At 45.5% G+C, this 26,473-nt stretch overlaps 1 protein-coding gene across 1 annotated transcript in view; it reads right to left on the bottom strand.

Moving 5' to 3' along the window:
• Window positions 1–371: 371 nt before the first annotated feature.
• The window catches only part of PRKCH (protein kinase C eta), a 123,403-nt gene continuing 97,301 nt past the window's right edge, over window positions 372–26,473 (bottom strand). Inside the window, exons 11-14 of the mRNA XM_071557325.1 lie at window positions 24,165–24,303; window positions 23,051–23,239; window positions 6,114–6,257; window positions 372–4,650 (exon numbers count right to left, since the gene is read on the bottom strand). Of these exons, the coding sequence (XP_071413426.1) occupies window positions 4,504–4,650; window positions 6,114–6,257; window positions 23,051–23,239; window positions 24,165–24,303 (619 nt within the window). The 3' untranslated portion in view covers window positions 372–4,503. The remainder of the gene's footprint in view (window positions 4,651–6,113; window positions 6,258–23,050; window positions 23,240–24,164; window positions 24,304–26,473) is intronic.

Here is a 26,473-nt window from a genome sequence, read left to right as displayed (position 1 = left end):
GATGGAAAAATACATAAACCCCATGCCCTCTGTTCTCACAGTTTTATCACCCACCTCTTGGTGTCTGGCATTTTCCTCCACAATGCAACACCTGACTTCACACCAATCCACAGACCCCAGCCTTCATCTAAAAAAATTGTAATTACATGACATTCCAGCTCTTAGTGATATGGAGAAGTGCAAGTCAGGATCCAAACTATTCATAGTACAGATACTCAAAAAAAAATGGACTTTGACATTTATTATTTTGGAAAGCTCTTGGTTCCTGAGTGAGCTGTGATTTTCAGACAAGCTGACTCATCATTTCTGAATGTTTTGGTTTGGCAGCCCTGTATATATTTAGTAATACAAACCCTGACTTGCAGCTTCCAATGAGAATCCGAACGGCATGATAAGACAGATTTCCATCTCATTCACGTCATTTCCAAATATCAGGACATTTACTTAGCAGGAAGAGTTGTAAATGCTGTGAAATGGTCTCCCTGGGGGGGAGCAGAAACCTTCTGGCTACACGCTTGAGCAGCTGAGCAAACCAAGGGAGAGCAGGCAGCAGTGAACAGCTCTTTACTTTCTGGCCAAAGGACAGAGCAGATGATCCCAGACATGTTTTCCTCTTCATTGCTCCCGGCTCTGGGCATTGCTAATCAAGTCCTCATACCACAGCCACTGGAGCCTCTCTCAAATCCAACTGGAGAAAGAGCAGCTTCTGCAGGAGGAGCACACAGCTCCAAGGGAAACTTGCAAACCATACAGGACTTCACAAGCAGTGAGGAACCTGTGCCAGTCCTTGAGAATGCATTCAAAGCATCCTCAGCCAGCAGTTAGAATTGCATTTTTTACTTTGAAATCCCTTAGGCACTTGGAATCTGTGAGATTTTTTCCATTGCCTATCAAGCAGCGGTATTAAACATGATGTATTTGGCAGCACAGCCAGCCTGAGTATATGCGAGATGATTTTCATCTATTTATTCTAGACCGTCTGCTACTTACCATCAACTTTCAAAGGCCTTGAAGGAGATGCAGGCTACTGAATTTTATAGCTAAATTTCACATACCTCTTTGAAAATGAAAGGATTGCACAGAACACAAATTTAGAGACATCAAAGGGATCCTCTCTTTTCATGCAAGCACTAAAAGCAGTGCAAAGGGAACTAATTACAATTTACTCAATTGCCAGATTTCACACTGGAGCCAATACAAGCATTTTATGCTTTAAACCTTACAAACCCATGGCTGCTAGCTTAATATACTTCTAAAGCCAGGACCAAATTAATAGACTAAAACCATCTTGCATCCACTGAGACAAGCAACAAAGCTAAAACAGTTGGCAGGGTAGCTCATGGAAAACTCATTATTTTTTTTTCCAATAAATCAGTATTTCTTTACATATTAAATGTCAGTGCAAACACTAATTCAGCTTTTTCAAACGCAAAGCTATTGCATAGATACTTTTTATTGAGCTGATCTTCATCCCTGCTGCTGACAGAATCTGAGGGAACATGATTGAAATGGCAGCTCCCCATAAAATGTATGGGAGAGTTCAGGGACCTTGGCCAAATGTGGCTGACTCAGGATCTGCTGACTCGAGTGGCTGAAATCATTACACAGACATGTGAGTTTCAGCAGGCGACGGAGGGGAAGAGCTGCCCTAAATTATAAAGGAAGATCCAGAGGAAAATTGTGAAAACAAAAAAAAATTCCTATATAGCAGAACCTTAGGCTTTTAAGTCCAATCACAGATGTGTCCATGTGCTTTGCAGTGAGGGAGATGGTAGGGTGGAGTGACTGACGCCATTTGAAATCAATGAAAAGAGAAGCTGGAGAAGAAACTCCCTTTGGCATTGATCCCCATTAAACCAAGCCCTGGGCCAAAGGAGGTACTGGCTGGCCAGAGCAGGAGCTTTTCCTGCTCCCCAGGGTGGCCTCAGACACCATCTTATATTCTCCAGAGATCTACAAACATTCTGACTCAGAGTTCACAAAAACCCCAATAGAGCACCTACAGAGGTGACAGTTTCCACTCCCCGGTGCTTTCAAGACACAGATTGGTGGGTATTGATATAATATGACACTGTCACTCCAATAAAAGGTCTCTGTAAGTCACTACTACACATCCTTCAGTGGTGTAAATACTCAGATCCTGGGGTCATGGACATGGGATCACATTTTGATGCTGAAGGCAACAGGTGGCACTAGCTTCTCCAGCAGAAATGATTCCATAAAGTCTCCAGAGACTCAAGGACTAACACAACCAATTAAAACCTGGGGTGATACCACCATGCTGGCAAAAAAAGATGTATCACTTACTGTTCTCCAGCCCTGATCTCCAGGAAGGGATGGGTTCTTCGTAATCCTTGACAGTGGAAGAGTCAAAAAGCCAACAAGACAGAATTCACAGTTTTGGGGATCCCAATCTCAGTGTCCAGCTTAGCTGCACTTACCCCTTGCCAAGCAAGCACTGCTGCAGTCGTAACTGAGTGGGAAAGGGAGTGAGGAATTGCCCAGGGTCATGTCTGGTGAACACCACATGTAATTCACATGTGAATAAGATGCCACAGTGGCCCCCTCATGCAAATGCATCCATCCCTGTACTGTTTCTTCCTATCTGGGAAAGCAACTCAAGCTAGCCCGCATGACTGGTTCTCAGATCATTTTTCTGGATATTCCCTCTTCTTTCTCCTGCTTTACATGACACAACCTGTTTTTCCTCCTCTCCTGCCCCACTTTGAAGGAGCTGGATATCTACAGAGCAGCAAAGGGATGGGCTGCAACGTGGCCAGAAGATGCCCATGGAAGGGAAGGGAGGCCAGAGAATGAAGCTGTGCTTACCTGAAAGAGGAGATGTAGAGAAGAGGAAGAACTGGTGTAACACACAAGCACAAAAACACAAGGAGTCCAAGGTAACTTCGTCAAGCAAAGAGGGCTGAGGTAGCAGGGGATAAAACTTGCATGTAGATCTCAGCTTTGATTTCTTATTTCTAACTCGGTCTCAGAGCAGGTGAGCACATACATACTGGGGGGGCTGTGCTGTAAATGGGGGTTGTGTCTGTGTAATTTCCTTGTCAAATGCTTCTGCTGCCCTACACCACCTCTACAGCTACAGTGGTGTGAGGTCTGTGCAGAACTGCCCCTCTCTGCTACACCTCACCCTTCTCTCAAGTTACAGCTTGTGAATAGCCCTGTACAAACAGCATCAGTTCTGCAAGAGGTTAGAAATCCCTTTCCTTCTGTGGCAATTCATATCTGCCCCAGGAAGAGGCTATAAACCAATCAGACAGCTTCAAGCCCATCAAGGAGTGCAAAGATGTGCCAAGGAGCTACTGAAAAGTCATCCAGCTTCCAGGAAAGCAGGGAAAGCACAGAACCATCTCCCATAGCATCTGGTTTCTACAACCTGCACTGAAAAAATCAATTCTGTCTGCCTGTGCTTGACACCACAACTGAAGGAATCGCCCTCTGAGTAATAAGCCCTCAAATCCAAATCAAACCAAGACACCCTGTATCTTAGATAAGGTTTATCATTCTCAAGGGAGAAAAGTTCTCCTTATTTGTTACCTGTTGGTTGACAACTCTGCTTCTAAGCAGTTTGCCAGCTCTGCGGCTCCCATTGCAATAACACTACAAATAATTTAAGTGCTACCACTTTGGATCAAAATTTTAATGAGGCACTAAACCCACAAAAGGGGCTCTGTATAGCATAATTAAATAGAATGGGCCTAAATAAACAGTAAGGTTTTACAAGTTACATTATAGTTGAAAACAGCTGGGAGGCAAAGAAAGGAGCATTGAAGATTCATGATGTAAAAAGGCATTTCACAGAATGCAAACACTAAAACTTTTCATATCGCACAAACAGTAAAACACTACGAGCACATGACTTCCCTTTGATTTGGAAGAATCTGTGTGGGGCACAGGGCATTTGGTTTTTTCCTTCTGCATGTCAGCACAATGAAATTATTTCACATGGGAACCCAAACAGTGGCAAAGAGAGCCATTTGTCCTTCAGAAAGAAATAAATACTGTGGGAACAGGTAAAGTCAGTAGGAACATCTGGTTCAGTCAGGCCATGGGATGTTGGATCATGTCTCCAAAACATTGGACAGTGCTGGGACTTCTCAAAATAGTCTTGCAAACAATCAGAATTGCAACAAGTCTATTTGGCTCAGAGCTGCAAGACACTTGTTTCATGCTCATGCTGACTCCTTGAATCCACTGCAAGCGCTGACATTCAGGCTGAACCAACCAGCTCAGCATTCAATGCTCTGTCTGCATCAACTATTTACAATATCTTGTCTGTTCCACCCTGTCAATATTTGATCAAAGAGCTGCATAAGTCCTACAAACAGGAAGGTTTCAATTTCACATTAAGGTAACATTGACAGTGGTGCTGCTGTACCATGTAAGTCAGTGCACTGTTACTCCTTGAGAATGAAATTACTGGTAAACCTGGCTTTCATTTCATTTTCCCCCAGTCCTCTCAGCAACCCTTCTTCAGAGCCATAGCTATTGCTGCAGTTCTGGGCTGGTGAATGAAAAGTTTCTGAATTCATCTTGGTTTATCATTGGAAGAATCCCTTCTTCAATGGGAGTCAGGATGGGCTCTTCTTTTATAAAATCTGGATCAAAGTTGCTCACGTCATCTTTGGATTTCTGTCAGATGGAAAAGACAAAGAAAAGAGATGTCAAAAGTATGTATTATCTGCTTGGTCTTCGCTCTGCACCTTTAGTCCTGAGTGCATTGAACCATCACCTCCATAACCCAGGCTGAGCTGAACAAGAGCTTTTTCTGGGGTTAGACTGGGAGCAGTGCAAAGCCTTTTCAAACCTCTGTAGGTTTCTGACAGGGAACCCCCTCTTAGATTTAACTGACACAACTACTGAGTTGTTGCCTGCCCAGACATGGCAGGGCAGGGCACATAAATCAGTCCCTTCCCTCAAGTGGCAGCACAGACCCAGCCATGTGGAGCAGTTATCAGCTCTGTTCTGACTCCACGCAGTCCCTCCTTAACTGCAGAGTGTCTCAGCTGGGTTTTGGGGAGGGAGTGGGAGGACGCTCCTCTATGTGCCAGCCATTAAACTTGCCATTTAAACAATAATGAATTACTGGGACGTGGGAAGACAAATGTCTCACCTCCAGGTGCTGGATTCCTGGCTGTGTGCCATAAAGTGAGACTGTTTAGGCTGCACACACACAAACTCATTTTGTGCCACACTTTCAGGCATGTGTTTTTCCTGCATCCAGAACAAGATGTTTTATTGACGCTTAAGTTCAATAAAATTTATTGCCATTGAAGTCCAACACTCCCAGATCCCATCCAGCTCATGGTGGACTGAGCAGGCTCCCTTAGCCTTTGATTCAGGTCAAGGAACAACTCCGGAAGTCTGCTCTTGTGCTGTCCCAGCTCTCTGAGTTCCTGATCCTGCACCCCATGATGATGGAGCAGGACTGGGTGGACCATTGCCACTAAGAGCTTGCAGAGTGACCACGGCATCAAACACACCACTCCAGGCAACAGTTTCAAAGACAAGGAAGCCACAGAGACAATCTTGGAAAGGCTCTCCATGGAGAGCAGCACTCTTCTCTCACAGGGCATCCTTAGGGCTGTGTAGCATCACTGGGAACAGGGACAGAACTGTGTCCTCTGCAGCCTCTCTGCTGAACCACTCAGCTGACAGTGGCCTGAGCAGGGAGTACTGTACTGGGGGCTGAACAGACAGAGAGAGACAAGGGAGAGACAGCCCTGTTGTGAAGGGTTAGGTGGAGTGAGCAGGATGAGGATTACTTACCCTGTTTTACCTTTGGGGCAGGGCAAAGGGTAGTCAGGTGCCAAATCTGCTGCAGTTGCTTTTACGAACCTGCACTCTCTCACTGAGCTGCCTTTGAAAATCCAGGATAGAGGGGAAAAACGACCTGTCCCACATCAGGTGGGCAACCACCAGCAAAACCAAGACAGAGATCTCACCTCCCTGCTCCTAGGCTAGGCCTTATGTGTCAAGGTCACCCTTCCTTCACCTCCTTTCCTGCCTCATGGGAATACATCTGCTTACAGAGTCAAAAAGAGGAACCCCCCCCTCCCAGGAATCCCTTTCCCCCATCCCTGCCTGCCACGCACAATTCGGGGCCTGAATGGTGGCTCCATCTGGCGCTGGTTCAGCAGGTCCCAGTCCAGGTCCTTGAAGTAGGGGTGTCGCAGGATCGCACTCTCACCGCCCAGCCCAGCGCTGCCCAGACGCATCGTGGGGTTCTTGGTCATGAACTGCAAAACAAAAAAGGACTGTTTGTTTCCTCCCATCCGGCACGGCCACGGGAGAGGGACCTATTAGCAGTTGCACAAAAGCCTGTCCTCAGCTTTCCTGCTGAACCCAGTTGCTGGCCAGACTTTTCAATGTCTTTGTGCTGGAACCCCATGCAAGGAACTTGACTCATTCTCTAGAGGAAGAAGTCGGGGTGTATTTCTCCTTGGTGCTTTTTCTTTTAGTGAAATCTTTAATTGCCACAGTAAGAAAAGAAAGTTGAATTGCATCATTTGCAGCATCACAAATGTTGCCCAGCGGGTTTGGTCATTATTTGTTTCTGCAATAATTTCTCAGAAATACAAACTCGCTCTCAAACGCTGCTCACCAGCCAGCCAAGGCTTTGGCCTGGAGTCAGTCCTGAGCTGTGCCTTTTTCCAAAACCTCAGCCTGCTGAAGCAGTGCCAGATGCCCACACTTTCCTTCCTGTCATCTCAAGAAACAGAGGAAAATGGGCAAGGCACTGGCTTTATAGAGCCTCCCTGACACTGGGCAGATGAGAGCAGGCAGGTGACTGTCTCCTCTCTTGCTGGTGAAGCACTAAGAGAGGATTTAATTTTGAAACATTTTTATTCTGCTACCAGTGAAAAGAAATCTCAAACCTCAGCCAAAGTGACCTGACTTGCCAGGGAGCAATGAGGAAAGCTGCACATCACGCAGATGGTGTGAGAGGGCCCCAGCGGGTGCCCTTTAGGTCCCAACAAAAATGCTGAAGTGTGAGTGCTGTGGATGTTTCTTATGGGGGAGGAGGAGAATCCTTTCCCCAGGAAGGAAAAGAGGCTGGCTGGCTGGTTAATTTAGGATTATAGTTCTTAAAAATTCATTAATAAACGATCTTTTCCCTTCCTTCGAATATTTCTAATTCACTTGAGAAACCAGGTTATGTTTAAACTGGGAAAATAGCTGCTTTAATTTGCCCATTGAAACAGGAGCATAAAGCAAGCTCCACTCCGGTGGAGGTGTCCAGACGATTTCCTGGAAGATGAAAGAGCATTATGTTTAGCAAATAGCTGAACCAGCCAAACCAGACAATCGGTCACTGTTTCAGGAATGACCAAGTCTGCTGCATCTCAGCAATGGGGAAATGAAAAGAAGGGGAGGTGCAGTGAGAGAACAACTTCACTCTGGCAGCAGGAGCTTTTCACAAGGTACAAATTCTCCTGGGACGAGTGGATAAAAGGTCTAGTTATTCCCTACCTAGAAAGAAGACGGGCAGGAGAAAAACAACTGCCTGATTTATAGAATTCTCCCCAATACCCCACTCTGAGCAGTTTTCAGAGCCAAAGCAGATGCAGCATATGCAGCTGAGACCTTGCAGGACCCCAGACTCTGCTGGCATCAGCACAAACCCCACAGATCCAGCCTGACCTCCTGAGTCCTTTGAGGGCATGTGCTGCCAGAGAATTCCCTACAGCAGGAGCAGTTCCCAGTGTTCCACCCAAAACATCAGCAGCAAGAACTGCAGTGCACCCAGATTTGTTACCAGGAGAGGAGCAAAGCCAGTGTGGCTGTCCACAGCTGGGCTCTTGCCATGCTTCTCTAGACTCTTCAGCCCTCAGTGATGCAGCATTTGCAGGGTCAGGCACAAGGACAAGCAGAACTTCTGTGTCTCCCCAGCCCTTTCAGCCTGTTCTTCTCCCTTTCTACCAGCAGAACCCAAACACAATTTGTTTCCCAAGAAACTGCCCCAAAATTTCTGTGCGATACTGATCCCCAGGCACAGCTTGGTTTCCAAACATGAAATGGGTCAAGACAAAATCTCTGAGAGACCTGGTTGAGACAAACCTGTGCAAGTCTTGGACTAGACTTTTTTGGTTTACAAGACAGGCCAGAAACTTCCTGGCAGCCCTGTCTTTCTCTAGAAATTCCCTGCCCATCTTCTTTGTCCCCACAGATGGGTATCTGCACCTCACTCGCTAATATTTGCATTGCTGGAACACCTAGAGAGCTCAAACAACATCAGAGCTTGCTGGTGCTAAGAGTGGTAGAGACCAAAACAGTCCAAAAAGACAGGAAAAAAAGGGAGGGAAGAGTTGGGAATAAGTCCCGTGTCTCCTGGCTCCTGCCCTACTGCTGCCTCCATTACACCTTCTGCTAAATGTGGAGAGGAAAAAAATAATCATGAAAGAAATAATCTCTGAAAAGGACTGGTAACACACTTTGCTTGGGTTCCTATTCATGCCCAACCATATAAGACCAAAACCTGAACCCAACTGCCCATTCCTAGACCAGTTCAGAGCCCTGAGATATAAAAGTGTGTTTACATTTCTATTTGCTTGATTTATTCCATGTGATGCCAAAATTGCACCAAACAAAGGCATCCAATGCAACAACCTGAGAGCCAACGTAAATGCATTCCTGGCTGCTTAAAACACCCTTCTTGATAGGATAATGAGGATTAGGCAAAGGCCATCCCTGGAGTTGGGCTGTTTTGAGCTTTGAAAAAGTAAAACAACATTCCAAACAAAATGACTGTTTAAATTCACCTGGCCAGATCTGGTTTGTGCACTGGACCCAGAGACTAGGAAACCTCAGCTGGGAACTATGGGCACCACATACCCTACAATGGCTGCCCAAAGGAGGCAGGGGGAGAACAAAGGATTCAAGATCACTCACTGCTGGAACACTTTCCCCTGGCTGGTTGCTGAAACTGCTACCAGGTTGCCACAAAACCCTCTGAATTACTGTTTGCCTCCAAAAGGAATGAGTTAACCTGTAGAACACTCCATCAAGCAGCCCATTCCCCAGCTGTCAGGCAGGAGCTCGGCGAAGACAGGGCTGTGAAGTGCAAGGGTGTCATGAGCTGCAGTGACCCCCCAGCGCCATAAACCCAACATAAACCACTCTAGACAGGCTTCTCTAAGCTTGTTTCCCAGGTACTGGAAGTGCCTAATGCAGGCTAGGAGGACACTGAAAGTGAATAAAAATTCTGCTCTCTACAAGAAGTATCAATGTAACATGAAGATGTCTCCCTTCCACGGCAGTCAAACTCACACTGGTCTACTTCAGCAAAAAGGCAGGATATGGAACAGGTTTCCCAGAGAAGCAGTAGATGCACCATCCCTGGAAGTGTTCAAGGCTAAATTTGACAGGGCTTGGCAACCTGGTGTAGTGGAAGGTGTCCCTGCCCATGGCAGGGGGCCTGGAACTCAATGGTCTTTAAGGACCCTTCCAATCCAAACCATTCTGTGATATCATTTCAAAGCACAGTCAGTCTCTTATCATTAACTTCCAGCCCTGATAAATGCACTGTAGACTGTGCTGAGACCTCACTATTGCACCTGCACATGGGAACTGGCACTGAAAATGTTGTCTTTGATCAGCATCATGTGGCATGGGGAAACAGAGTCCTGCAATCTGGGCAGGCTGCTCAGCCTGTGGATGTGCACACACCTCTGCACACATGGCTGTGATGGAAAACAGGAGATTGATCATTGGTGCTCCTCCCATACACAAAATTTCCTGGTGAATTTTGGAGTGGCAGGTCCATCACAGCCTGCTGAAGGGGTGTATTCTCTGGGAAGAGACTCTAATCTTTATTTGGCAATACAGTTGAAAAGCAGGAGTGCAAACAACAACTCCAATGGAGAAAACACTGATGTTCTGCACTGGAACAATTACCAGCCTTACTGTAAGAGGTATATAAAATGAAAAAATTAAATGTTTGAATAACTAACTCTCTTCAACAGTATTTGAATTCACCAGAAATTATTGCTCTGACATAGAAATGAAGTCTCAGTCTGTGTTGTCCAGTCCACAGGAAAAAACTAAGGACTAATGACTTCCCAAAGGCTCAAAAGCCCATAAAACCTTCTCCCTTTCTTAGACAGTACTGACATTTCTCTGCTACAACAGGGCAGCATCTGACAGCCCATCTCATGCTGCCTCTGCTGTCTGATGGCACTTCTAGCAAACCAAACAAAGAACACTGGATTTCTGAAGAGCTGAATGACAAGCTCAGCGTTCACCTCTGAAATAAGTAGCTGGAGCCCATACCCCTTTCCTGAGCCATGTAAGAGGCACTTGTGCAGCAGGAGGGGTAAAGCTGAGTGCCCAGTTCACACAGACACACACACAGGGGAAAGGTAGTGTAGCTCATCTTCCCCAGGATCCCTTTGGCTGCATTCAGAAAGAGCTGGAAAATGTCTTACAAAGTGTTGGCTATTCCCTGCACCCACAGAAAGGCCAGAGTTTGACTGCTGTTTCACAGGCTGGTTAGCCCTAAATGTCCTTCCAAGGACAACCTTCCAGTGTTTTTGCAGGTGATGAGATGTTCCAGAAGAAAGATTTTCATGGCAAAATGTCATCTTGTATGTTTACTGAGTATCTCTAAATTAGCACAATAACCATGAATCCAGCATGAATCTCGACCTCTGGCATGCAGAGCTCAGTGAAAAAACACAGCGAAAAAATTTAACAATAACAACAACAAGGCAAACCAGAGATGTACCTGAGCAAAAAGAAACATATAATCACTCAAATCCAAGATGCCTCCAAGCAAAACCAATACCAACATTATCAAGCTTAAACCTGAACCAGGCCATCAAGCCCTTGCTCTGTGATCACATCCAGCCATGGGAAATTATCCCATTCCCAGGGTAAAGAGCCCCTTGGAAACATCCTCAGACTGGAGCCTTTGGGCTACACCAGTTTGTGGAGCAGCAAACTCAAATGAGGCTCTCACTGACCTCAGCTAACCCTCCCAGCAGCATCGCAGCCAAAACCAGCAGCTGGCATGAGCCAAAAACATGACTTCACAAGATCATTTGAAAAACTTTACTGAAAGAAAATGCAGCAAGCCATGACAAGAAATTAAAAGCTGAGGATTAGTCTATGGAGGGGCCATGAAGTTACAAGGAAAAAATACAGCCATAGCAGTGTCAAACACTGGGAAAAATCTGTGTCAGCCCTGGGAGCTCAGCCTGAGAGCAGGTGAGGGAGAGCAGGGGGGTCTGTGCCAGTCCTCCCCTTCACCCATGGCTTGGACCATGCTGGAAAAGGCCCCAGGAGTCTCAGTCTGCTGGGCAAGGCTGTACTGGACTTTTCCAGTGCTACTCACTTGCAGCGTTGCAACTTCTGTCTCAAGGGGCTGAGTCTGCAAATCAATCTAACGGCCTGAGAGTCACCAAAGGGATGTTTGCACAAACCAGATGTTTCCAAGCATTAATTTCCTTGAATTACAAATTCCCTTTCTCAATACTGGAATCCTAGATTGGTTTGACGTAACTGATGTATGTGCTATTTGCATCAGGGTAATTAATTTCATGAGTAATATCACGGTGACAGATGACATAAAATTGCATCACATTCTAGCAAAACATTAACAAGCCCAGATCCTGTCACAGAAGTACTGCACTTCAGGAAGTGGAATGCAACTTTCTGCTCAGCCATTCCCTTCATGGTGTCAGCCATCTGGACAAGGAAGAAGTCATTCTTTCTTGTATTCCAGAACATTTTAGACGTGGAAGTTCCCACCAAGACTCTTGTGTATTTGTTCTCTAAGAGAAAGCCCATGCCCCCAGCAGCTCATCTTTCAAACACAAACACACAGCAGAGATGGAGCCTATTCCCAATCACACAGGCAGGGAACAGAATCCAGAAAAATTCATCTCTTTATTTTGCCAGGAGCCCAAGGGCAGCCTGTCACAGATACAATGGCGGTACCTCAGTCTCACCTCCTCTCCATCACACCACATGCTTCAGAGGACCCCTCTTCAGATGGTGCCAATGTAATAGTCAAGTCCAAACTGCTAAAGGAAAGGATGATTTCCCTGTTCATGGTTTTAACATTTGCCTGTTAGTGTTCTTCCATGTTGCCACCAAAGTAAAGAGCAGCTGCAGCACAGATTAATGCCCCACAGTCTCTCCTCTAGTAATGAGGGAGAATGGGGAGATCAGGAGATACCCAAGGTGCTCATCTTCATTAAGATTCATGAGCTAAACTAAGAGGGCAGAAATTAACTCGAAAGGAAATAAGATTTCTCAAAGATCCATTTGATCTCAGACAAAAGGGAATAATTATATAAATAGAGCAATTACTCTAATTAAGCCTTCCCTCCATGAATCTCTCCACTGAATGCTGCAGTTGCTGAAAACAGTTTGGCTGCCTATTATGTAAGGCAAACAAACCCATGGTCTGGGGTGTCATTAGCTTTCAAACAAAGGAGAAGAAAGATGGTTCTATGGCTCTGTCTGTTAATGTCTATTATTTTTAATGACTGGAAGCCAGGAGTCTTTCTTTTTTTTTTTAGTTGTTTAAATAAAAGCTGCTCATTTTTAGCCAGTCTGGCCTTTTGCTCTCCTGGGCAAGGCTCCCATCACCATCCATCCCAGTCCTGCCAGGGCGATGCTCACAAATGTGTCTCACTTCCCCACACAACAGCAATCCAGGGGTTGGACACACAAGTGGGTTACAGGGCAAGGGAGGCAGCATAGCCCAATTTCACTGAATGGTGTTACCCCTGGGAGCAGGGTGGTCAGAGAGCTCTCCCATGGAAGTCTTCCTGCTTAGGGCAGCTCCACCAGTGCCGGGTTGTGGGTGTGAGCCAGGCACTTGGAAGCCCAAATCCTACTGACCACTCTCAGCGAGGACTGTGCTGCTGAGAATAGGACTTGGAGTCATCCTGGCTCTCTCAAATGCCACCTCTGTTTTACTCTGGGGATTTGCTCTGATTGCAGCCATTAGAGGCTATGTGGCATTTCAGCTCCTGCCCTGCACACAGAGGGATCGATTGCTGAAAGCCCTGATTCGTGCCAGTGCAATTATCGTGGTGCTGAGCCAGAATGTGACCCCATAGAGGGCATGTATCCCCATGCTGCAGTCCTGGCTACACAAAACTGGGAGCAGGTGAAATCCTTCAGTGAAGAGAAGGTCCAGCGAGTGCAGTACCAGGGTTCAGAAGTACAAGACTGCCCTGAAAGCATTTTAAGGGCAGGAGAAAGAAAGAGACAGAGTGTGAAATATCTGTTAACTTATTTTCCAGACAAAAAAAGGAGGGGAAAGGAGGCAAAAATAAGTCTTCATCCCAGCTCCTAAAAACCAGAGGACTGGAACAATAAGCATGACAGCAGTCACATGTCTAATGTGCCAGCCCCAGGCAAGAGGGACAAAATGTCAGTGCAGTGGATATTAAGCAGATAAATTTGATCTCACTTTCCCCCAGTGCAGAAATGGCTCTTCAATGCTGCCCAGCCAGAGTTCAAGGAAACAAGAAGAATTAACTGTATTGCAAGCAGTGGTGAGCAAGACAGTAGCAAAATAAACCAAGGTGGATGGAGCATCTCACATGTTGGACAGACATCTGGCTCCAAATCTCCTGGTGCTCTAAACTGATGTAACTTTGCTGACTATCACCAGGAGAGAACCTGGCCTAATATATGAGAATTAAACACTGTATGAATAGCTATAATCTTCCTTGTTGTGCTGAAATTTACCCATTTCCTCGCCTCTCTCCACTCCTCAAGAAAAATAACTCAGCAATACTAATGCAGAATAAAAAGGCCACAAGTATCAACTGCATGATACTTATGGCCTGATACTGATTTTTGACATTTCTGTCTTTGGTAGTCCTGTAATAAATAATTAAAAGCTAAAATTTACTTCAGTCATTAGATATGTGGAGTATTTGACATAGGTTTCGGTCAAGGTGTCACACCAGAAAGTTGTGTTTTCAGAACTGAGGAGCCACCTCCAGTTCCCACGTGGGTCACCAGCTGCAAGAGCTGCTCAGACAGTATCAGACTCTGGCTGCTGGTTTTCAATTACCCCAGCTGACTATAGGTACAGCATGGGGATATGCAGGTCCATTACTAAATCAATACACCAATCAGAGTAACACAAACATGGAGGGAGAATGAGCATCACATTTACTAACAGACTGGGGCCATGATCCCACTCTCATTTTAAGCAGAGGTAAAATCTCCCTTGGGTTGCAAGGGAAAACAATTAATCCTTTTCTGATAGTCCTGTCAAGAGGAACTGGGAATCTGTTACACAACCCTGGGTGGTCTATTTACATAGGGTCAAGTACAAAGGGGACTAAAGTGCTCCAGACAAACCTGCAAAGGCCAATTAAGAAAAAAAAAGCCAGGAAAATACTTCAAAGCAGCTTTTTCATAGTCCTGGTTATATTTCGATTCTTTTAATTTTGAAGTTCCTGAAAAGACACAGCATGTCAGAAAGTTCAAAGCTGGAAGGAAGTGTGAGACCTAAAGCCCTGAATAGCCTGGACAGTCAGAGATTTGTTACCCCTGTAGTGGTGTGGAGACCCCCCAGGTAGATAGACCAGCCCCCTCTGCCGGGGGCTGCACAGCTGTTACTGCTCCTATCAGTCAGCATTCCCATCTCCAGGCTGGACTCAGGTTCTCAAGGGAATCCTTGGCCCTTCCCCAGGATTGGGTTTTAATGGACTTCACCAAACCACTTTTGAGGGACTATAATATCACTGTTTAACTGTGGCAGAGATGAGAAGGGAGGCTGGGCCACAAGTCTTAGGCTCAGACTTGGGAATTACTCCTTCCTTAAGCACCTAGGAGTAAGCAGGAAAAGAAAGGATGGGGAAGACAATGTCGGCACAGTGAATGCTCCTGCATTTTTTCCCATCCTTGGCAGGAAAGAGGAGGATGACTCACATTTGACATTACAATAGGCTAGGCTAGGAGCTTTTTATGAAGTAAATCCGAGCTTGCATGCTGCAGACTTAAATGAGAAGCTAATTTGAGCCTGTTGGAAAGGGAAAGATGAAATACCTAATGACTATTTTTGGACTAATTTAGCCTTGGTGAGCTATATACAGATGGCTTTAGTTTTCTTTCACAGTGAATAATTCACAAGCATGGGACTGTTACTGTGTGGAAAAGAAGCACTTGAGAAAGAGGTGTGATCAATCGAAAGAAGTGATTAAAATCACTGGGGAAAGCTGTTTGCTGTTTAAGAATTAGGAGGGAAAGAGTAAGAGACAGCATGTTACAGAGATGGATGTGAGAACTCAGGAAAAAAAAGGTAAGAAGGCAATCCGTGGTGGGACATCCCACGGACACTTCATCATGGTGTGTGTTTATGGCAGAAATGGTCTGGACAAGACAGCATTTAAAACTGAAGAGCTCTTTCCCAGCTGGGAAATGACAGGCTCTGGAGTCCTGCTTTTGCAGCAGTGGCTGTGGAGCCAACCAGGAAATGCAAGATGAAAGCATATTAGAAAAACAAAATAAAGGGAAAATGTGTACACAGATCCAGCATAGAGCTTCACAGAGAGATTTCAGTATCAGCCTCACTCTGAAAGCCAAGGCTTAATCAAACGGTGACTGCCAGCTCTGAAGAGATGCCAAAGAGAGTAATTTATTGGCTTATTTGAAGGCACTTTTAATATCTATCTGCCTTTGATAGTAGGCTCCTCAGCTCTGATGATAAAGCAATGAGCTCACCCCGCTCTCTCTTTGATTTCAGTGGGTCCACCATCGTGTTGCCTTTTCCTTTTAAGCTTTGTCTAAAAAATACTCCCAGCATCTGGTTCGTTCAGAAACAAGTTCATTGTGGCTATTCCATCACTGCACATGAAACAGATTATCTGCTTTTTTCTGTCTCTTGGAAAGAAGGAACCTGGCCCAGCTCTGTGTGTGGAGAGACACTCACCTTGTGCAGTGCTGAAAGGGAAACACAGGCAACCCTGCACCATCAGCATCTGGCTGCCTTGTTTCACACCTTGGAAGTGTTCAGGGGAGGGTTAGGAAGCACAGACATGGGGGTTTGGTCTAGTTCACCTGTGGCCAAACTGACTGCCCAGAACTTGGGGAAAAGGCCAGGCACAAAGGCAGTAGGAAGGATACATGGACTGTGGATGTGTCAAGTAAAGCACAGCCCAGGTATTTCAAGAGATATGTTGATGGAGGAGGTAGACATCCACTGTGGCATCTGAGCTGGTGACAGCTACTCCTAACCTCCCAGTATCCAGGGGTGTTCAACCCCAAGCAACTGCAGAATATGAAGAGAATAAACATCTCCAAACTTCAGAGGACCTACCTCACCCTCTGTGCTGATGTCAGGGGCAAGCAGCTGCAGCAAGCAGGCAGCTGGATCATCCACACCTCTCCTAAATTAGACATCCTTGCCAGCAGACTGAAACCAGCCCTTTCCCATCCAGTCCACTCCTCTGTCACAGCAAACTGTTTGCTTTTATTATGCTAAAAAATCTGTCTCTAAGTCTTTCTGCTGCAAGAACTCCATCCCTTTGCCACCTCTCTTCATTAATGGCATTTTCAAGCTGTGCCTACAGTGGTGGGGTCAGTCTGGTTCAGTACTGAGCACTCCCCATCCACAAAGCCTTTCTGAAAATAAGGGGTCCTGGCCAAGGGTTTGGGCATTCATTGTGGCATCCCCTTAAGGTGGGTAGTTTACTCCTCCTGTAACACAGCTCAGGGCTCACTTTGCTTTCTTTCCTCCCTCCTGAAGCAGGCCCTGAATGGAATTTCTACAGGGAAACTTCTCTGTATCTGTATGTGGCCTTTCGGTATTTAAAGGGAGCTTATAAAAAAGAGGGATAGGGACTTTTTACACAGATAGTGACAGAACAAGGGGAACAGCTTTAAACTAAAGGAGGAGAGATATAGACTAGATATAAGGAAGAAATTTTCTGTTGTGAGGCTGGTGAGGTGCTGGCACAGGTTGCCTGGAGAACTTGTGGATGATTCATCCCTGGAAGTGTTCAAGATTGGATGGGGCTCTGAGCAACCTGGTCTAGTGGAAGGTGTCCCTAGTTGGAAATAGGTTATCTAAGTTTCCTTCCAACCCAACCCAACCTAACCTAATCTGTGATCTCTCCAATCTTCTTTCTCCTCGGCCCATTATGGTAAGTGCCTGCACAGCCTGAGTCTCCAAAGGCTCTGCTGGAGCTGTTATCCTGCATCCAGTCAGACTACACTGCCCTGGGCACTGATCACGTGGCACATTAGAACTTCCTCAGTATTTCTCTGGAATGATAACTAATTCCAAGGAAGTTTTGGATTCGTTCAGCTTACATACACAAACATAACAATAAAATTTATCTCACTTTATCATCCCCTAGAATTCCTGGGAAATGATGGAAAACACTGCTTCTTTTCACCAGAAGGAGGGACAGAGCAAGCTACCCTTCAAATTTAGGTTTTTTTCACCTTGTATCAGCTGCAACTTTAGGGAAGAAAACCCTAACACACACACTTTCCTAAAAGCCACTGAACTTATTCCTATAGATGCATATGGATACACATGGGAAATCCAATTCCCTCACCTTGTGCTCCAAAAGCCACAAACAAGTCCATAAAACAGAGGTTATCAGAGCAGGACCTGGCTCCTGCTCACCCAGAGAGCATCATTATTGCTGCAGCTGAGTCCAAAGCACCAATTCCCAGACAGGGCAGCCCCTGATGTTGACCTGGCAGTGCAAAGGGGATTTTACACAAATCTGCAAGAACAAAGTTTAAAGGCTATTTGGTTCAGGGGAACCAAACTCAGTGACACAAAGCAGGAGAGAGTTCACTCAACCACACTACTTGCCTTCTGAGTCAGTGTCACTTCCAGGCTACTGTTTCCTTGAAAAACAGATCAAGTTTTTCTCCTGCATCATTGGCACTGTATTGCTGATGCATTTTTCTCCAAGGTCCATGTCTTGCTTGCTCTCAGCCAAGCTCCATCACCTTTCCACCCCTCTCTTTGCACTAATCCACCAGAATTTGGACTCCTCTGTGCTGTTCCACCTGTGCTGGATGACAGCAGAGGCTGCTAAAACCACATCCAATTTCCTCTGCATCTTCCTCTTTTCTTGCCTAGTGTTTATTTTTCACACAAAAACCACTTGAAGGGGGACATAACCACTTCTGCCCAGTCTCCTAACTCCAGCAGTGCTTTCCTCAAAATGCATATTTTTAACCAGCTGGAGGAAGGACAGGCTTTAGTTTCAATTGTCTCGCTGAAAAATACAGCTACAGGGAAGCTTGCCTAACCCTCAGTTTTTGAAGGAGCATTTTAGCTAGGCCAGGAGTGTTTCAGGGCCCTCATTAAGGCTGGAGGTCAGCATACAAACACCAAGGGACACCCTCAGCTTCAACAAACTCAGCTGTGACAGGAGTTCAGAAGTCCAGGGTGCAGAAGGTGGAGCAATGCTGACACTTCCCTGGGGAGATGCTGCTTTCCAGTCCCTGCTGTTCCCAGGCTCTCAGGGTGAAAACATCTAAGCTGCAAGTGCTCATCCAAATTTCCAAGCCTTTGGGCCAACCATGGCTACTTCAGATCATCAGTCCATGGAGCGACTCAATAGGCTTAGCCCTTCTCTCCTCATCCGAAACCAGACTTGGAAAGGAAAATCCCTGCAGCTTTCCCTGGGAATTTGCTTCCCATTACGCCATCAACTTTTGAGACCTGATTTTCACTGTGTCCCTCCATTCTCCCCTCCAGCTAAAGCAGCTTGTGAGCAAGGCAGTGTGATTGAATTGCATCTGAAAAAGCCATACATGAGGCAAGTGAAACATGCTGCCAAATTACCAGCCTGCTTATGGGAAGCAAGAGGATTGTATTTCAGTTTGCAGTTCACTCAGCTGAATCCCAAAGCCTCTGACTGCCTGGAAAGCTCCCCTCTCTGCTCCAGCACTTTTTGCTAGTGACAGTTAACAAATTCAGAATATTGATATGCTGTAACAAAGCAATCTCTAACTGCACTCTCACTGTGGGGGATTCAGTGCAGCAGTCTCTGCTCTGTGTGCTCAGTTTCTCTTTCACAGTTTCTCCATCATCAGACACTGGTGATTACTTTGTCAGCTGATGCCAGAGAGTATTTGAAAGAATTTATTTTACACATACAAACTCAATAGCTCCTCTGGCATAAACTCCTTTTGATTGCATTCAGGTAAAGCTACAGAGAAACTTTTTTCCTTTGGGAATCGAAATCAAAGCAAAACTTCTGTCTAGAATATTCTGAAATGGTCTGAATCCATTCAGCAGCAATCATTGTCTGCACTTTTTTACTCCCACAAGCAAATTCATGCCCAGTTTGACTTGCTCACACAAGTAGAGGAGACCTCAGCTGGAGTCGTCTCCTCCTGACTTGAAGCATCAACATCTGAATTCCCCAGTGGCACATTCAGACAGGACAGAGTACCCGAGTGAGATGTTTGACTTTCCTCCTCTGGGAATATGGATTCCAGTAAAATCCTACTGACTTGCACTGCTTTACCCTTGTCCTACCACCTCCCCAGTTCCTGAGGGAAAATATCAAGGACAAAAAAACTTGGAAAAAGGGAAACAGATAAAAACTTATTTTTTTAGAGAACAAATATTTCTGCTTTCAATTCTACACAAAGTCCCAGGGCACTGAGGTTAGTTTTGTTTTCCTTGGAACCAGTGCTCAAAAACCTTCCAGGAATACCCAGTGATGCAAATGAGATCCTAAGGACGTTGTTTTGTTATTATCAGGAAGCTGCAAAGATGAACAAAGTGCAACCTTCCGAAATCGTGTGGTTTCTGGTGGGGGGAAATTGTGAAACACAATTACAATTACGCAAATCAAAAGCAAAACAAGGCAACAGCATGTGTGAAACGGGTGCTAAAATGTATTATCCTTGTTTAAAATGACACTCTTCATGAAGGCAAATGCATCAAGTGCTTTCTAAACTTAAGACACACACATTTGTAAAGCATCTCTAAGCACCTGCACTTAATTGCATCTTTCTAGCAGAAAAATTTTATTTTCTTTTCAGAGTTTTGTACCATTCAAGACTCAGTGAATTCTCACTAGTACTGTTCAAGATTAGAGGCCAGAACTTTTAGTGAGGGGATAATCCAGTTATCAAGGCTATTATGGCCTTATCCTGCAATACAAGAGAACCCGGGTTTAATTCCCTGATCTTCCACAGGCTTCCCACGCCATGTAATTACCTATAATCATTTATGTTACTGCAGTAGTTGAATGTTCTGATTTTCCAGAGCTCTTTAACATCAGGGGTTAGAAGGCACTGTCACAGCTGTGAATCAGGGAGCTTGAGTGCACATTTTGTTGGAGGTAAACATGGTAGTGATTAGAAGATGCTCATGTAGTCATAATGCTCTAAGAGAAATATTAGCATGAGAAGTCTGTGAGAAAAAAAAACCCTACATATTTAGCAGCTAGAAAATCTACTGTCTTCCTTAAAAATTGTTACAGTGACACCTAAGAACACTGACTAAATGCTATACACTGCAAATTATAGCTCAGCAGTGATCATATTTGTTATAATTGGAAAAAACACAAAGTATAGGGAGGTCATTAATTTTAATCTAGAGCCCCAGACAATCTCAAGACAGGAAGTTTCCTTCCCATTAAAGCCAACATGCTCTGATGCCTCTAAAAACTCAGCGCAAGAAAGGAATGAGGGCATGAGGAGCTCTTCTAATGAACAGCTGTTGAACCCAAAAGGAGGTACTGCAAAGCTGCAGAAATTCAGGCTGTAGCCAACTATCATCAGTGCTGTAAAATAAGATGCGCAAGTCACCTCCAGGTCGCAGCCACCATGGAACAGAAACACTGAAGAACTAAAGGTCCAGTAACAATGTCAGCTGCAATTTCCCACTAGTTAATCACAGGACTCCCAGTTAATGCCCTGAATTTCAGCCTTTATCCTAGAGTGGACATAGGGTAGTGGCTCTCTTGAGCAAAGCACGTGCATCTCCCAGGCACTCAGCAATAGGACAAGGGGGCACGGGCTCAAGCTCTGCCAGGGAAAATTTAAGATGGAGAGCAGAAAAAAATTCTTTGCAGAGAGAGTAATCAGGCATTGGAATGGGCTGCCCAGAGAGGGGGTGGATTCACCATCCCTGGAGATTTTTAAACTGAACTTGGCCGTGGCACTGAGTGCCATGATCTGGTAAAGGGCCTGGAGTTGGACCAAGGGTTGGACTTGATGATCTCAGAGGTCTTTTCCAACCCAATCCATTCTATGATTCTATGATTTCAGAGAGGCAGTTTTGCTTTTCATTTGTGTATCACCAGCAACACATGCTCCAGCAGACAAGCAGAGGGGCTGGAGAGGAGACTTTCTGTAGGCAAGTAACCAGCAGTCATTAAGCCAACCGTGCAGTTTTGGAGACACTCAATTGCTTTCTATTTAAATTCTTAGCTCCCTCCTCAATTCAGGCTTTTTTTCTCCAGTGTCCCTCATCATGTTCCTTGTCTGTTAATCACAGAAGGGACCCATTGTTAAACCTTGGGCTCCGAACACAAGCTAGAGCAGCCAGGGGTGACTGCAGCTTGCACTGGCTGTTTCTATGAGGCTCTTGTCAGAATTAAGAAATAAGCTTTTCATCAAGAGGCTAAAACACAAATCATATTTTACTATCCCCTGAGACTTCTGTTAGGATGAGCATCTACCTGATGACATTTTACCTCTATCCCATATTTATGCAAGACACATGCAACAAATCCACTCTGCTATTACTCCAGCTGAACAGGAATTGGTTCAGGCATTCAAGAGTCCCAACCCAACCACATGAACGTTGCTCCAGAAGTTGCAATGAGTCTGACCATCACATTTTTATATTTTATATATATTATAGGTTATTTCCAAAACCCAAGAGGCTCTTCAGCATGACAATCACTATTGAGCACAACTTGTGATTTAAACATTCCTTTGCCTCCTCAAGAAGCAGATTTTATTCTCAGTTGATTTCTGTGAATTTATCAGATGCATTTTCAGCTACAGAAGGTAGTTGTTCAAATCAGATACAACAGAAACCCTTCAGCAGGCAAATTCCAGATTTTCATACTAAAAAGCTAATGAAAATGAACTCTTCTCTTTCCCTTAAAAGGCCCCATCACTGATTACCCAATTTCTTTATATCAGTGCTCCACAAGTTGGTATAAATTCATACCTTTCTTACATCCTCTATTACCACAATATTTAGTAGTATCCAGTCTTAAATACATCTTTATTCCAGTGGTTTTGCAAAAAAAGGGAATATTCTGATCCCTCTCTCTCCAAAGGGTGCTTAAGATATTAAGCGATTTGATGAGGTGCAGAAGAAGCAGAACAGCCAAGTTATGTCTCCCAATTCATCACTATTTTCAATTCATTGCAGAAGAGCCAGGCACTTCCAGTGCACTGGGCTCACACACAGCCCAAAACCTTAAAAAGCTTCATTCTCATGTCACAGGCAAAGATGTGAGGCATGTGGATAAAAGAACTCATGGAAAATGTCAGGAATACATGGTAAGACAAAGAGCAACAACTCTCCTCAAACGTTTTGCTCCACAGCCCCACTTTTTTTCTCCCAAACACACAAAATACAAACCCCTGTCTTTGCATGCAGTCAGGCAGCAATCCTGGGGGATGCTGGTATTACCCACAGTCAGAAGGAAGGATTATCATGAAGCCTTCACTTCTCTGCCACTGCAGTCACATGGAAACCATACGGTCAGTGCTGATTAAACCCTGTGTTTACCAGCTGCTTCTGTTCTGGATGATGACCACATGCTGCCAATCATTAAGCTCTCAGGGGAATACCCAGACACACAGACATGCTCACACTTCACTTGCCAAGTTGGCTACTGAACCATATAAAGGCCATAACTATGCAAACACACCTAAGTGTGCCAGGATGTGTTTTTTCTGTTTACCCTTCAATCCAAGATAAGAAGAGGGTCAAGGTCAGGGTAACTACAATTTCTGTGTGTCAATACCCCAGCCTGGTTTTCCTTTGCTAGAATTAGGATGAAAAAAAAGCCAGGACAGAAAGAGAACAGCCAGAGGAACTCACTGCTTTGAGGATTGCCACTGCATCCTGCTGGAGCCACGTTGGGTAGACGACTTCGTCGTTCAGAATGGCCTCAAAGAGATCGTCCTCGTTCTCGGCCTCGAAGGGTGCGTGGCCACACAGCATCTCGTACAGCAGCACACCCATGGCCCACCAGTCCACATCAGGGCCATACAGCATCTCCTGCAGGATCTGGGGAACAGATGGGAAAGAATTATCAACCCTGAAGCTTTGCAAACTGAGGAGAGAAAATAGGATTTGGAAACATTAACACAGAAGTTCTTGCTATGTCCTAACAGTGCTCCCTGCTACACTGGTGGATGTCCAGGAACACACAGGTGATCTCTCTCTGGGAACCCCCAGATCAGTACAAAGGTACATCAGGTGCATTATTCGAGGGCTGAACTAGTTTAGCTGCTCACAGGACCACCTGGGAAACAGAATGATGCTGAGGCTGAGCTGGAGAAGAGGAACTTTAGCAAAACTAGTTGAGCCTCTGAAGCGGCAGAGCAGCCAAGAGTGTGAGCTGACATTGCCTCTTCCTTGCCCCTGGGAAGGAAATGTTTACCTGGCTCCAATGGCAAGGCTTCAGCTGGAGAGGGGAAGGAGTGCGAGTGTGTGAGAATGGTACAAACATCAACCACAGACAAAAATTCAATTGTGCTGAAGGATCTGAAACCCTGTCAGAACATCTGGCAGCACCAGGAGGGCAGCTGTTCCTTAAAGAGATGTTTATTAATTTTGTAGTGAGATTGAGGAGTGACAGGGAATGCAAGGAGGTAAAAAAGGAACTGGAAAATGAAGGAGAATTCACTCTCCTTTCAAATCAGCAGAGAGCAAGCAACTGTATGTGACTCTCAAGATTTTCGCAGCTGTATTTCCATTTTTCACCTCACATTTTCTAAAGAAAATGTTTTGATGAATACACCAGCCTGAAGATTTACTCATGCTTTGTTTGCACAAGGGACTGATAATGCATTTAGCAGGAAATGTTGAGCTCGACAGTCAAATGAGGCATAGCTAAAGACACCACGACAGTACACTGGCTGTTCCAAAGCTAACCTATGCTTTTCATATTGTAACCAAATTTTCCTGGCCAAAGAAACATTTCCTATACCTCTGGAGCGATGTAGTCTGGCGTACCACAGAAGGTGGCTGTGGTGATGCCATCATGAATGCCCTCTTTGCACATTCCAAAGTCAGCCAGCTTGCAGTGCCCCTCGTAGTCCAGCAGCACGTTGTCCAACTTCAAGTCCCTGCAATGAGAATCATGCACTGAGTCTCTACGTGCTTGGAGCAGCCCCAGCACAGATGGAGGCAGCATCCCAGGCCTCAGAAGCTCAACCTGTAAACCAGAGAAGCCTCATCATCATAAAAAAATAAACAAATGTCATGCAGGAGGGGTTTTCTTTTACTTCATCTCTTACAAAAGGAAGGGAGGAACAAACAGCATTGTGCCAAACAGCATTTAAAATGGGCAGGTGCTACAGGAGTTTGCCCACATGGCTTTCCGAATGACCACAAGCCTGGCAGGGCTCCTGCTCATTTAGCTCTGGGACTCACTGGAGCAGAGGCTGCCAGAGCTGTCAGATTGCGTAAGGATGTTATGATGCAGCAAAATACACCGCACGGGATGTGCTCTGATTCAGCAAAGCGCTGGAGCAGACAGCTGGAGCTAGGGAGACAAGCAATGCCTCTGCACAGGGGCAGCAGAGTCCCTCTTCTCCTGGTGTGCAGGGAGTTCAGCCCCAGACTTTCCTGCATCAGGGCAAGCCTGACTGATGAACTGCACCTGGAGCATTATCCAAGCTCAGAAGAAAGGACACTCGCTGCTGACACACGCCACGTGAGCAGGGGGAATTTTTGGGCAGCATGGGATGCTCCATCATTAGGCAAAGTCTTAAAGTCCTTACAGCTGTATCTATTCCAGCAGTGCACTAATATGAGAAGTGAACGTCCCCCATATTGCTCAGTCGGGTAGGGACCTCCTTGTCACTGTCACAAGACACTTGCACCCTAACGAGCTGCAGAGAGGTACATTTTCCAATACGTCACCTCTACCAGCCTCAGAGCTCCTCATCAAAAGCAGATCTGCCAAAATGACAGAGTCCTAACAAAGCTTATCAGCTTGCCTGACCTTGAGATTGCCCGAGGGAATGGCCCACAGTCATAAGCAATGTCAGGAACATGAGCAGAAAGGACGGGGTCACCTGCAGACTTAGGCAATGCCTGCCTAAAAATACAGCTCGTAGCATCTCTGCTTTTCAGCTGCCAACCAAACTCCAGGCACCACTTCGGATGGAGAAAAAGAGCTATGATGGGAGCTCTGTGCAGCACAAACACATCACAGTTCATTTCTTGAACTGTCTCAGGTATCGGCCCAAGAGCCGCCCAGAGCCTACGTGGCAGCTCTGTGGCAGGGAGGTGTTACCATCACCATTTTAATAAGGTGGAGGACACCTTGTGGGCCAAGACAAAGCCACATGCAAAGTCATTCCAATGCCCAGATCATGATCAAAACACTAAATACATTTGAGGGTCTCAGAGCCTCTTCATGAAAACCATGCTGGGTCTTGATTCACTTGGCCCTCTGGTTGGGCATCTATTTCCCTGGAAAGTTGGAGCAATGCAGAGGGTGGTAGCAGAGAATCATAGAATTGAAGAACTGCAAGGGACTTTAAAGATCATCTAGTTCCAAGCCCACTGCCATGGGCAGAGACACCTTCCACTAGATCAAAAGACCCATCCAACCTGGCCTAGAACACTGGAGATGGGTCATCCAAAACTTCTCTGGGCAACTTGTGCCAGTGCCTCAGTACCCTCTGAGTAAAAAATGTCTTCCAAATATCTTATGTAAATCTGCCCTCTTTTTGTTTAAAACCCTTCCCATCCTATCACAGGTAGCGCAATCTCCATATCAATGTGAAAACCCATGGGTGAGCTGAAATCTGAATCCAGATTGATCCTGTTGATCCTCCATCTATGATTCTGAAGTGAAAATTAGGTGGTTGATTGCTCTGTTGAGCCTTGGCATTTCCACAGCCCACACCACCACAGGAAGCCTCTCTGGTGCTCGAGACATCTCTGCCTCAACTTCACTGTTGAAGTGGAAAGATCAAGGACACATTGTGTTAGGCAATCAGAGCCACATCCTCTCCTAAAGAGATAAGGAAAAGTATTATTATCCTCTTCTGAATGGATGGGAAAGCAAGGGATAGAGGTTAAGAAATTTGCCCATTACAACCGAACACCAGTTTCCTGAATTCCAGCTCCGGATCTTAATCACAAGAGCACACATCCTCTCTCTTCAACTTTAACACAGCTTGGCAACGCAAGCCAGCAAAAAGCCTTCTGCAGTGCTGCTGCCCTTCCCAGCAGGCTCACCAGCTACCCAGTGGCCACTGAAATTTGGATGACAGGGACAGT

The sequence above is a fragment of the Pithys albifrons genome, chromosome 6, assembly GCF_047495875.1.
Source record: "Pithys albifrons albifrons isolate INPA30051 chromosome 6, PitAlb_v1, whole genome shotgun sequence".
NCBI lineage: Eukaryota > Metazoa > Chordata > Aves > Passeriformes > Thamnophilidae > Pithys > Pithys albifrons.
This window is presented reverse-complemented; position numbering and strand designations above follow the sequence as displayed.